Source organism: Erithacus rubecula (genome assembly GCF_903797595.1).
Source record: "Erithacus rubecula genome assembly, chromosome: 2".
Classification (NCBI taxonomy): Eukaryota; Metazoa; Chordata; class Aves; order Passeriformes; family Muscicapidae; genus Erithacus; species Erithacus rubecula.
Window position 1 is genome coordinate 106,076,813 of NC_136685.1, and position 13,474 is coordinate 106,090,286.

General features: G+C 46.1%; 2 protein-coding genes across 5 annotated transcripts in view; one reads left to right on the forward strand and one right to left on the reverse strand.

Annotated features, from left to right (window-relative positions):
* USP34 (ubiquitin specific peptidase 34) overlaps positions 1-13,474 on the forward strand; it is a 435,968-nt gene that overhangs the window by 218,364 nt on the left and 204,130 nt on the right. The window lies entirely within an intron of this gene.
* Positions 1-13,474, reverse strand: part of REL (REL proto-oncogene, NF-kB subunit) — a 39,356-nt gene that overhangs the window by 2,595 nt on the left and 23,287 nt on the right. For all 4 annotated transcript variants that reach the window (XM_079297929.1, XM_079297928.1, XM_079297927.1 and 1 more), the window contains 5 exons: positions 4,938-5,078; positions 1,311-1,415; positions 833-1,045; positions 454-522; positions 277-351 (listed from right to left, as the gene is read on the reverse strand). In XM_079297929.1, the coding sequence (XP_079154055.1) occupies positions 277-351; positions 454-522; positions 833-1,045; positions 1,311-1,415; positions 4,938-5,078 (603 nt within the window). The remainder of the gene's footprint in view (positions 1-276; positions 352-453; positions 523-832; positions 1,046-1,310; positions 1,416-4,937; positions 5,079-13,474) is intronic.

Consider the following 13,474-nt stretch of genomic DNA (forward strand, 5'->3'; position numbering starts at 1 on the left):
AAAGACAGCAAGATTGCACGGGTATTTCCATTGATTTTCACTGTCTGCTTGCTTCACTGCTCCCCAGTGCCAGTTTCTTACAACACCCCAGAGAGCTGCCTACATCACCCCTCTACGGCCCAAGCTGAGGGTGACATAAAGAGCTGACAGCTTTAAGTTTGTACAGTCAGAAGCTTCACTATCTTACAGGAAGAAACCCTCCAGAGATCAGAATTTCAAGCAAAGAGGAAGGCACTATCTGTTTAAGCCACTGTCAGATTGCAGGCAAAAACTCACCTTTCTTGATCAGCTTCCCCTCAGGAGTGACAACAGGGAATGAGGTTACTTTGGGCCTCTCCATCGTGTTTGATCCTGTGATGGAACACAACATGAGTGTGCAGCATTTAGAGGAAACAGCTCCATCTAAATCTAAGTTCACTCAAACGAGTAGAAAAAGACAAGTATTTTCCTTACCACAGTCCTGTATGAGCTTCTGCCAAGCCAACGTTGATCTTTGCCTTTTTGCTTTGTTGCCATAAGGATCTACAGAGAAAGGAGTGGAAGGGGAAAGTGTTGCATTATTTTTAATTAAGGCCTAAAGGAACTTTCTAAGTTGTAGTAGGAATTATTTAAGGGAAAATATTGCAGGCATGGCAGCACTAACAAACCATGCCAGTGTTACCCAACAGTAATTCTGCTATTTTCACTGAAAGAGGGAGTAAAGTGACTGCTGTAACTATTAAAACCCCAAACTCTATTTCGCTGAAGGGCTACTGTAGATTTTTTATTAATTAAGCCACTACCACCTGCACTGATCACAGCTGTTGAGAAGCTCATCTCTTTGGAACCATACCCTTTTCATCTGGCAGGTATCTGAAATCCATGGGCTCACTGACTTCCTGGTCAGAGGGCCTCCTCAGCTGCATCTTCACCGTGACGGGCTCGGTGATGTCCCTGAGGAACGGCGGCGTCCTGAACACGATGGCGACTTGGCGGTGAACGTCAGCTTGGGAGAAGGAACCTTTGGCCTCCCAGTTGTCCAGGACAAACCTGACTTCTATGTCATCTAGGCCATGAGGAACAGAAGATGCTTGTTAAGATGGAAAACTGAAAACTTGCAGCAGAAAAAAAAGGGGGGCAAAGTGAGGAGCCTGATGTAGAATTCAGGTGCAAAGTAAATGGCTCGATTTTAAAGGCACAAGAGGTGCTGGGATCCCACAAACCTATGAAACCAAACAAGTTTGAGGTTTGTGGTGAAGGGTTTCAGGCCCCCAGCAGGAAAATCTGTCCATTTGGGAAAAAGGGAGAGAGAAAAACCTAGTCCAGTTTACCTTTCTGAACTTTGTCACACAGCAGAAATATTTCGTCCCCTCCTTTGACGCTTCCACAGTTTTTGTTCACACGACAAATTCTCAATTCTGCAGTGTTGGGAGCTCCTGGAAGCAAAGAGGAAAATTTTGTGACATAGAATTTACTGTGGCTTTGTCACTGCTGGATAGGAGGTGATGGGAGTTCAGGCTTATGAAGGGAAGGCAATAACTGCAGGAGTGTGACACCCTGAAATCCACACAAAGCAAGTCACTCCATACAGGAAATTCAGCAGCAGGGTCTGATATTCCATGATCCTACAGCTTATCTCCAAACACAAGACACCAGCACTGCTGTGCCACCCACTCCCTAACTACTGTAGAGCACTCTCAGATACTTCCTTCACTGATGTGGTTGTGCTTAACCCCTCTGCCCTTCAAGCAGAATTCAAAGCAGTTCTGTGAGTAACTTATTAGCTGGTACAGTCACATTTCTCTGGAAAGAGCTGGGCTAGCAAGTCAGAATTCCCCTCTCTGAGGGTCTGGCTGTAGCTGTATTTACAGAGGTCCTTGGCCATCCAGCCTCTCCTCTGTTCCTCTCTGCAGGTGTCCAAGAGCAGCTCTAAGACCATAATTTCACACCTTCATTGAGGGCAGCAGGTTTTACCCCAAAACACCCAAATTCCAAACTCCTGACTGTGGCTGTAGGTGAACAGCCCTCAGGATAGCTGTGGATGGAGAGCTGCCTCTCACCATGAATTAGCCTTCACTGGAGGCTGCACATTGCATTCCAAACAATCTCATGGCTATGGGCGACTCCAGTGGAATAGAGCCATGCTCTGCCTGGTGTCTGGGTCTATTCTGGAGCAGCAGCTCCAAACACATTTAATGTATCTGGAATGATCCAGCTGGTGCTGCTTTGACACCATGGAATTGATCCTCCATGAGGCTCCACCACCACAGGCTTCCCATTCCACACAAAAACCAAAGCTTGGTGTCAACCTCAAAAAAACAAAAACAAAAACAAAAAAAACAAAACAAAAACCCTCAAATCCAAACCTAACAAATATGCTTTAGACTCTCAGTTTGAATCAATTCCTAGGCAAGTACAGCTCCAGCACAACACAGACTACACCTAGAGCAGAGTTCCTCTCAGCAGTCCCCAGTTACGTAGTTACTATCTGCAGTTATTACTGTCACTACTGTAAGTGGGAGTTACAGCCTCATGTACTACATGACACACATCACTTCATTTGCTGAATGAATCAGAAACCTTCAAGGGAGGGGAAACCAAACAAACCCAGAAACAGCACAGGGCCATGACCAGCGTCATGGTGCACTTTTCACAGGAAGGGTAAATTAAGAATTGTGAGGAAAAGCCTAATTTTACCAGTGTTTCACTTCTGTGTGCTTGAATGGCACTCAATAGCAGAGAAACACAGGGTGGTTTGGCTTGGAAGGGACCTTAAAGATCATCCAGTCCCCCCCCTGCCATGGGCAGGGACACCTTCCACTATCCCAGGTTGCTCCTAGCCCTGTCCAACACTTGGACAGCCCTTGGACACTTACAGGGATCCAGGGGCAGCCACAGCTTCTCTGGGTAACCTGTGCTAGGGCCACCCCACCCTCAGAGGGAAGAATTTCTTCCTAATATTCAATCTAATCTTTCCCTCTGTCCATTTGAAGCCATCACCCCCTGTCCTGTCACTGCATGCCCTTTTGTGAGAATCCCTTCTCCAGCTCCCTTGCAGCTCCCTTTAATTCCTGGTAACAGATTTTTGGGACAGTCTCCTTCACTGGAATCTGTTGTTTTGTCTTGAACAAGGAATTCAGAAGGGAAATCAACACACACAACAAATGCCAGCAGATGTGGATGCACCACTGTGCTGTCAACAGGAGAGCTGAGCCCAGCACCTGCCTCAGAGGGAAATGTTCCTCATCCCCTGTCACCTCAACTCCTGCCCAATTCCTGTTCCTCACTCCACTACACCACATCCCTGGTGACAAACCCCTAGAGAAACGAGCTCCCCACTGAAAATCAGGGCAGGACAACATTGGTTGATTCTACCCAACCCCATTTCTCAGAAATGCTGAGCTGCCTCAGCTGACTCTTCCTAATAGTTTTTGATATGCAACTTGGGAAATTTCTGTCCCAAACCAGTTCACTTTAGAAGCATCTGGAAGCAGAAGGTGCTGAATTTGAGACATTTGCAGCCTCTACTAATGGGGTTGCCTGTGTGATGTCAATATGATTCTTCTGTGTCTCACTATCCAAAGCAAGTGGAGACTACGAAGGATGAGAAAGTGAAGAAAATACTGGATTTGATGCATTCAAGCTGGTTTGCAGAGTGTCTCTTTGCTCCTAATCCAAGCAGGTTTGTGAAGGCTCACACCTCAGAGCCCAGGGCTGCCCAGCCTGCAGTCACCCAAAGCCAGAGCAGCTTTAACCAGGCTGACACCTCTACAAGCTCGGATGTGAAACTGAGCGGGGCTGTTTGTTACAATTTGTGGCAGCAGCTCTGCACGGGTTTATTTACACGGCTGCTACGCTACAGGGAGGGTGTAGGGTGCCTGCAGTGCTGCCCACAGACACCCCCAGCACCCGCCCCTGCTTCCCCTGCCCCAGCTACACCAGGACTGACGTCAGCCCACGGGGCCAGTAATCGTGATTTAGCACATTTCTAAATGGCATCTGAGGCAGAGCTGCAAATCTGCTGCATGGGTTTTTATCTCAGCCCTGATTATTTCAGTGCGAGGGTTCTCTGTAACGCAACGCTCGCGGTTCCAGCTTCCAGATCGTTCTAGAGGAGACTCTAAATATATCAGAGACATCTGAGGTCATGCTCAACATGTTCACAATGGTTGTGGCCACATCAACACAATCCTAACAACTTCAGGAAATGCAGATCGAATTTTTTGCAGCACTTTCTGCCAAAATGAGGACATCAAATATTTAGCACTGATGGTGCAGAAATGAAAAACACTGCAGGAAAGTTTTCCAGGATTAAGAATTTTTTTGCTACTCTGCTCCCAGAGAGGGTTCCAGCACACACTGGGGGCTAAAATCCTCGGCTGCTGATGCCTTATGATGTCCACTTTTGTGGAATGTAGAAAACAGTGCCAAGAAGGGGTGTTACGTATTTCTGCACCCTCCTGAAGCATGGCCAAGGATTCTTCCATTGCCCACCCCATACAGTGAAACAGCCACCAGCCAGGACACAAAAGGCCTGAAGACAGTTTCCCACTGGGATAAAGATTCCTCAAAGGCACAAGCAGGCTCCAGAGGACTCCCTTGGAAAACAGATCACCCTTGAGGCAGCCATCCATCTCACTTTTATCACTTTAATCACTGGGCACGTCAGGCACAGGCTTTTCCTTGCAATCACTGCCTGCTGTGTGTGACCAATGACTGGAAAAACACCTGTGTGTGAATCCATGAATGCCATGGACAATCCTTACTCTAGCTGGCCAACATTTCACCCCAAGATCATGTTTGAATTACTCTCACTGTGACTTGCCATGTGACAGTCCCAAGCCACAGAAACCACCCAGAACCGGCACGGACCTCAGAAAGATGGTTCTCATCCCAAGCTAGAGAGAAAAACGAGAGGGAAAAGAAAAGGAAAGACACGTGGCTGAGCTGGTACTCACTGTTGTCATAGATGGGGTTGGAAATCAGAGGAGGCAGGGCTATGGTGTAGTTGCCATGCTCATCAGGGAGGAAGGCTTGGAAGCAGAGCCGCACCACGTTGAGGTCGTACTCGTCGATGTTGTGCAGCTGCTCCTCGGGCACTGAAGGACACACAGCAATGAGGCTCAGTCACAGAACCAGCACAAGTTCTTTACCAAACTGTGCATGGATCCTCACCAGGAAAACAGCAGCCCTGGAAGCTGGGCAGGGGCTGCATGAATTAATCCCTTGTTCACAACAAACAATGCTGAATCCTTCAGCGCTTTCCCTGCACCCAACAAGTTCACCCAACTGCCCGAGTTCTCCAGCTGTTTCAGGTGCCTGGACTCCTCACCCTGCCTGCCACAACATTTTCATGTATCTATAGTTTAAAAGTCATTTTTTTACTCTTCTTTGTGCATGATAAAATTTACAAAATTAATGTTGTTGCCCAAGAGAAATATTTTGGTTAAAGATTTTCTGCGGGGCCGAGAGACTGTGCCTACACAATATCATTGTTTTCCTCTAGGAACTGAGATGGAAAAAGAGTCAGAAGGCAATTCCTGGGGCAAAAATGAAGTTGAAATAACAGAAACCACCTACCTGCCCCATCACCACCAGTGTCACATCTGTACCTTTCTGAGCAGGGGTTAGTGGAGTCACTAGGATACAGATTTCTAACACAAGAAGGAAAACCTTGCTGGAAAGGATCCATTTCTTTGCATGTTCCTCCCAGTGTAAAATCCAGCAATGCACAACCCAAACTCAGCATTTCAATTGTATTCACTCCTTATTTTAATTACAGGGCTTGGGGTATCATTACTGAACTTTTCATGTATTCCCAGCTTAATGGACAATTCTGGGAAGAGCATCCCCCTCTGCATTTGACACTTTCCTTTAAGGTGTGACACTAAGCCATTATGCTGACATTCAATGCTAGTAAAAATAAGAAACTGGCTTAATTTCATTGAAGTAGAAGTACTGATAATTAAAATCATTGCAAGTGTTTCTGTTCTCCAAACCCCTCCAAGCAGCAGTTCAGCTGTTCCACACTCCTCACAGTTACTCAAAGCCAACAAGTGCCAAGCCACCAGCTCTCCATTCTCCTCCCCTCCCTTTTAAAGGGCTCTTGCAAGAACAGAAGATTAAACGTGGCTGTGATAAGAAGCCTGGGGACCACGCTGTACTGATTAGATTGCCTGCTCTGACCTTTAGCATTTATCACTGGCTCAGGTCTCCACCCTGGCACGAGTGGGATTCCACAATGCCCACTTGAGTGACTTCTTCCTTTTACCTTTTGATAGTGTGAAACACTAAGCCTGATGAGCTCAGAATACTTTCCACTGGCATTTTGAGTCCTTCTGGTGCTCTGAATATCAATTTCTCCTGGTCTCTACTGCAAAGGGAAATCATGTCACCTCTCCCCTTTACAAGCCTGTGATTTGCAATATTTCAAGGCAAATATGGCAGCGAGTACAAAACTAAGCAACAACTGTGTGAGATTCAGAAGTGGTGAGGCTCAGGGGAGTTCTGCCCCTGAGCACTTTGCAGGGAGATGCTGTGTCACCAGATATACAAAGCTTTATGCTTTAATGCACTTCATTAGTCCACCTGCTAACCCAGATGGAATCTTTAGGAAACAGGTTGGGAACAGCTCCTCAGCCTTGACTTGGATTTGGCTGACCCCACAGCCCAGCTGCCTCTGGATACAGCCTGATTCAGATAACACAGAAAGAAAAGTGCATTTTCCAAAGTGCACCTTGGAGAAGGGCCATTAGGAAAGCAGCTCTAATCCATGCCCTGGCATCACAGCCAGCTCCCAAGGACACCCTGACACCAGGGCTTATATCCCTGTGCTGTGCTAGCCATTGGTGACCATGTGGATCCTACCAGAGACCCAAGGAGTGGTGAAACCTCATCACAATCAAACCAAGCACAGAGATTCACTCAATACCTTTGCCTGAGTAAGCTGTTCTGTAGATGGAAGCTGAGCATGAAATCTGGACCTGGCTTCTGACCCTGAATCAAAACTGAGGACTTTGAGTTGTGCAACCAAGTTCCTCTCTCATACTAAAAGAGCCTCAGTCCTGCTCTGTGCTTTCCACAGGGAAATTGTGCCTCTTCCTCAGAAACATGTAACAGCAGACTAAAGCCTAAGAATACTCTACAAAAGCAAAAATACTCTAGATACGGAGAAAATTAGCAATGCTAATATTCTAATGACATCATTTCCTGTGCTACAAACTTGCACAAATTCCCAATAAATCTGTTTAGCACCTGACACAGGAGTGGTGTGCCAAGAATGGCAAGGGACAAAATCACTGGGTACAGCTCATCCTATTGCAGCAAAACCCACTGCTCCTGATTTGCATGTTTTTATGAACAATTTAATAGAATTTTCAAAAATCTGTAGTTTGAAAGAGGAAGTGTTCAGTCAGGAGTGATTCCTCTTGGGCTGTTTTTAACCAGACAAGAAGAACATAACAGTGCAAAAAAAAAAAAAATAAAAAGGAGAACAAGACAGCTGCAACTCCATCTTGTGATGACACACTTTAAAAAAGAGAGAGACCAGATTCCATGTGCATATGAAAAAGCACACAGTTTCCACCCATTTCAAAACAAGACAATCATCCAAACAAAACAAAATCTTGTTATTTTCAACAAACATCTAATTCTGCTCCCTCTGAAGTCAATTTGAGAGCAGCCACTGACTTGGAAAGGATGCTGGCTTACACCTTGGGAATATTAAAGCAAACAAAGCCGAGGCAGACAAACACCCTGAGTAACGCCTGGAGCGCGGCCGGCCGGAGGACGGTCATGTCATCCCGTGTTACTCCACCAACTCCTGTGCAGAAGGACAACAGACAGGGGTCAAACCTGACAAACCTGAAGTCATTAAAGTTAGGAAACGCTGTCGAAGATTTTGGGAACGCTATGTACTGGGGAGGAGGAGCAGCCACTCCACCAAGCCCTGCAAGCTCGGCGCAGGCGGGACTGAAACTGGGGGCACCGCGCACGAGAGGTGGAAACGTTGCCTGGTGTGGCACCTTGGGGCACAGGTGTGATGAAAAAAGGCTCCAGCACAACACAGGAACCAAAAAAAAAAAACAAAAAGGGAAGAAGTTCTCTCGGTTTTGGCAAGGGTTCAACTTCCTCTTCTGCCTGCTGCTTGCTGTGTGGTACCACACCTTAGTGTCTTCATCAGGATCCAGCCAAAAGAGCTGGAGCCCAACCAAAAGCTGGGTATGTTCCTGTGATGGGCCAGTCTAATTACAAAAAACAGCCTTAACCTGGCAGAAACCCTTTAACTGGAGTTACCTCTGCACACAGGAACATGTGAAGGACTGTTTGCAAAATTTCCAAGGAGCTTTCAGAAGAAACTCATAGAAATTAAAATAATATTTTAAAAAGAACCAAAATTCTAAGGTAAATTTGTAATACAATGTCCCAAAAGTCCATAAAAATATCAGCAGCACTATGGTAAAAGAAATCCAACCCTGCTCACCATGATTCTGGCAACAGGGTTGCAAAAGGGGTTACAGTCAAGCCCAGGGAGGATTTGCTGTCCATCTGGAAAGGTGCTATAATAACCAGTACATAATTTCATTATAGATCTGCTCTCAACTCTTCTAAACAAAATCCTGGTTCTCCAAATTTACTAAATAATCATCCTGGAAATAATTCCCTAATCCATTGTCTGCTAACGTGGGAAAAGTCCCAGTGAAAGCAAAACACCCCATGTGAGCTAAACTGTGAATTCCTTCCAACCTGAGTTGGCTGATCCAGGCAGCTCCCAGGCATTAGGTTTAGGTTGTACCTGTCCCCAAGATTTTGTCTCTAAAATCCAGAGATGCCCCACTGGGATTTCACTGAATTCCACTGAGAACCTGCTGGATTTGCTGCTTTAACACAAAATTGGAGACTTTCTGTGTTCAACACACCAACACGTAAGTCCAAGTTCGGACACAAAATTAATGATGCTGGCAATGTGAGTCCTCCTGTTTATTAATTTCTAATTATAGTTTTATCGGTTTCTTTTACTATTTCAACAGCTTTCAACATCCAGCAAGGCCAATAAAATGCTACTTATATGATTAAATTAATGAGGAATTAAGGGCTCTAATGTTCACTCATAAGGTGATGCTTCAGAGAAAGTGAAAGTTTATTCTGAACACTGAAGAGAAATGATCAAAGGTTTGGTTTTTTGACTGATAATGTGACACCTATCAAACAGCAGATCCCAGCACCCAGCTAATGATGTCAACCTTCTGGAGTAGGCAGAGCTGGAGGCATTTCAGCTTAACCTGCATGGAAACTTCCAGGGCAAACAGTGTGGTGTGCCACAGTCAGAGAGGGGGCTCTGTGGAGAGCACAGCTCAGCCTGCAGAGGGACATCCTGTGACCTTCCCCTTCAGTGAGGGGCTGCAGGGGCACATGAGCCACATGAGATACCAAAGAGAATGACCTTCCACAAGTCAGAACACCCCAGAGACCACACATCATTAATAATCATCACACATCACTCCCCACATGTGTGGGGAACGTACATCATTAATAATCATCATGAGCTGTTTCTCTCTTACGCAGATGAGGGTTTTTAATTTAGGGAGATGCTGGGAGCTCAGTTTCATTTCCAGGGATGACACAGAGGTGGTTTGCCTGCAGGGTTTTGCTCCTGGAGTACAAAGATACCCCCCTTGGCCCTGATACCAACTGGGCAGTCTAACTTGGTCCGTGCCAGAGGTTGTGCTGTGAAAGGTGGCTCTGCCCAACCTCTGCAGCGCTGCTGAGGCTGCCTTAGCTCTCATGTGGTGAATCAGATCAAGAAACTGCTCTGCCTCAGAACTATCTTGCCAGAAGGGAAGAGGAAAAGGCTTGTTTTCAGCCAGCTGGTTCCCACGAGAGGCAGCCCTGGCAAAAGGGAATCAGTGGAAGCAGAGATTCTTCCAGAGCTGGTGCTGGTTTACACCAGGTTCAACCAGGCAGGGAAATGGGCTGCAAGCCACAGGTCCCTCTTGGTGCCCAGGAGGTCCATTTCACATCCAGCTAATCCCCCCAGCCTCTGTCCCTGCTACAGCCACAGCTGTGCTGGTGTAGCCTTTTACCAACACTTCCCAAGAGGCAGGATCATGGAATGGTCTGGGTTGGATGGGACCTTAAAGATCATCCAGATCCACCCTTGCCATGGGCAGGGACACCTTCCACTATCCCAGGTTGCTCCAAGCCCCATCTAACCTGGCTTGGACACTTCCAGGGATGAGGCAGCCACAGCTTCTCTGTGCCTCACCACCATTAAAGAATTTCTTCTGTATATCCAACCTAATTTTTATTTATGTTAGAACCCATCACTCTCTGTCCCATCACTATAGCCCCTGATGAAGAGTCCTGGTGAACCTGGGAACAAGGGGAGGGAAGCAGCATTGTGATTCTTCTCCCAATAAGCCCACATCTGTTTTATTCCACTGAGATACATGAAAAGGTAATTTTTAATCAATTCTGCAGAAAAGAGAGAAACTTCTACTTGTACCTTGAAACAGAATGTGCATCGGCAACACCCATTTTTCAAAAAGCAAAAACTCAGAGAGTTGATGAGTGCAAACAACTAAAATTTACAGTCAGAAAATGCCCAAAATTCTATGGATACATTTCCCTGATTTACAGAAGAAAGAAAAGCAGTGAAGATGAATGGCCTGGCCAAGGGAAGAACTGCAAACACAAATCAAAACTTTCAAAACTCAGCACTTGTTTTGCCTTGACAATGTTTCTCCAGCTTCTTTTCCTGTTTTAAGTTGAATGTGAAAAAGGTAAAGTTGGAACAGATTTAAATGTGTGTATTCATCAGCCTCTGTACATTCTTAATATCCTTCTTGAGCAGTTTCTGTTTCTATCATAAAATTAAAGAGGTCAGCATTTTTGTCTTGCTACTTGGTAATTTTCCTTTCTCAACAATTTGAAAGGGGGCTGTCCTTGATGTTAACATATACATTTTGGAATAAGCAGAAAGGAGCATTTGCATGAGAACAGAAGAACAAAGGGCTTTGCAAAGCCAAGTGCTAAAGTCATGCCACAATCAGGACACGCAGCTTCCCTCCAGTGGGTTTGCTCTGTGCCTATTCAAAAACTGATGAATCTCACTAGTAAGGATTTAACTGATGGGGGGGTTGCACATTTGTTTTAACACAAGAAAAGAAGCTTAAAGTTCCTCGTGATATCCCTGGAGATTGTTAGAGCGGACACCTTCAACCCATTCCCAACCCGAGAATTCTCGCTGCTGACACAATCCACGGCTCCATCAAACTCCCTGAGGGTGGAGAGGGGGATGCTGGGGACACCAGGGGAGAGGGTGTATCTCATGGAAGCAGTGCTGGAGGAAGCTGTGGGGAGGGGAGGGCGTGGGGAGGATGCGGGGGCGTCACGGCACAGACGGTGACGAGCGCGGGGACAGCGGAAAGGGGAAACTGCAAAGGAAACACTGCGGAGGCACACGCAGACGTGGGGAGCTGAGGGGTGCAGGGGACAGCCCAAAAACCAGCTGCACGCTCGTCACAACAAGCAACTGCAAAGGAGCAGCAGGCTCAAGCCTGTGGCAAGCTCCAGGGAAAGTCAGGTTATCCCCTCTGATAAAAGCTGCCTGGGATTTGGAAGATTTGGCAATTGTCTCTCCAATGCAAGTCCAAGGTTTTCATGCCATCGTGCATTTGGCCAGAAAAAGGTCAGTCCTCTGTAACACTGCACTGAGTACAGTTTTTTAAAGAAAACACTTAGGGCTTTTCCTCATTGACAATTAACTCGAGTTGTTATTAACTCAATTGTTGTCTCTATGTCAAGTCACACCCACTCACAAAAGCTCTTAACTGAAAACTGGCTCTTCTTTTAATTTGAGTTGGCTGTACATCAGACAGTGCATGGGAAGACAAGGATATGGCACAACTCAACAGCTCCTAAAAGAAAACAAACACCATAGAAAGCAGACATGGACCAGCTCCACTGGAGGAGTAACTCTGCTCCTTCGATGCTGTGCTGTTTGTATCATCATCATCACCATGCCAAGGAGTCCTAGTTACGTGTTAGGCTGACACTGTGCCCCATTTCCCTGGAGTGCTCAGAGAGAGAGAGACAAAAGGGATTTCTAGAATTTTTGAGATTGTTAGAGGACGTGGAAACAGCAATTCCCTCTCTCTCAAGCAAGGCAAACACAGGAGGAGCAACCTGATTCCAAGTCATCCATCCTGGTGAATGCTCTATGGCCTGTGCTAAACTTCACAAGGGATAAATGCTGCCAGCCAGCACTGGGAATTCACAGGGAGACAGCCTTACACAGCTACACTTGCAGAATGACTCTGATCTGCAAAAGAATTCCAATCACCCAGGGATTCCAAGGTAGGCATTGACTGCATAGGGTTAATACTGAACCTCTCTCCCCCAAAAGAACAGGCAATGTTTGTTCCAGAAGAAAGTGGGAAAGAAGAAAAGCCAACCAACACAAGCACCCTGAAGGCTCGTTTTCCATGAAGTTTCTTTGATGATGTCATACAAGAAATGAGCAACACCAACTTGCGACCTGCTTAGAGGATGCAGAGCTCCAGAATGTCTCTAAACAGGGAAGTCAGATGCCTTTCTGAAGACACAGAGGTAAAGCACAATGCAGGATGGATTCAGCACAGCCTGCACAATCCTGGAAAATGTATCAACATCTCTCTGACCTTAAAAAACAAACCTAACTCATACATAAAACTTTCAACCTTATCAAGCAGCGAACACTGCAGCGACTGCTGCTCACAATACCCTGTTCTGATCAACTGAATAAACACATAAAACTATTCCTGTCACTAATCCTGTTTTATTAGACCTTGGTCCCAGGCCTTCCTGGGCTCTGCTCAGCGTGGGACTGCCCTGGAGGCCGTTCTTGCTTTGTGCTGACACGTTAACACGCGCTGAAGGGCAATGACACAGCTGGGGATTGCCAGCGGCCCCTTCTCAGCACAGCCCCTGCCCAGAGCAGCCTGCTGCCCTGTGTGTGTCACCAGGGCATTGCCAGGGCATTGCCCTGTCACTGCCAGGGCAGCAATGTGGCCTCCTCCACTGCTGGGATGATGGGAAGCAGCCCAGGATCTGCCCGGATGCTGCCAAGCATAATCACCCAAAATTTATTAGTGAATGTGGATTGAAGTGCCAACAATTGTAAAAATCTACTTCCTTCTAGAGAAAAGTTCCCCTTTTATTGTTTAAAATCAAGGTAGATCTGGCTGAGTCAAGGCAACATAATTCAAACATTTAAAGTGTCTAAATTGTGCTGATGAACTAAACTCTTGTCAAAATACTGTGTGCATACATTATCACAATCAGGGTAATTGTTCAGATGGATCATCAGGGCCATCAGCCTGATTCCAAACAGCTGCTCTGAAATTAAGAAAAATACCTAAGGCACTTTTTATTCTGTGATAAATTCAACATCCTCTTTTGTCCCAGTCAGGGACATGCATTTTAAAGAAATCTAGCTCTCAACTCTCCATAAAGG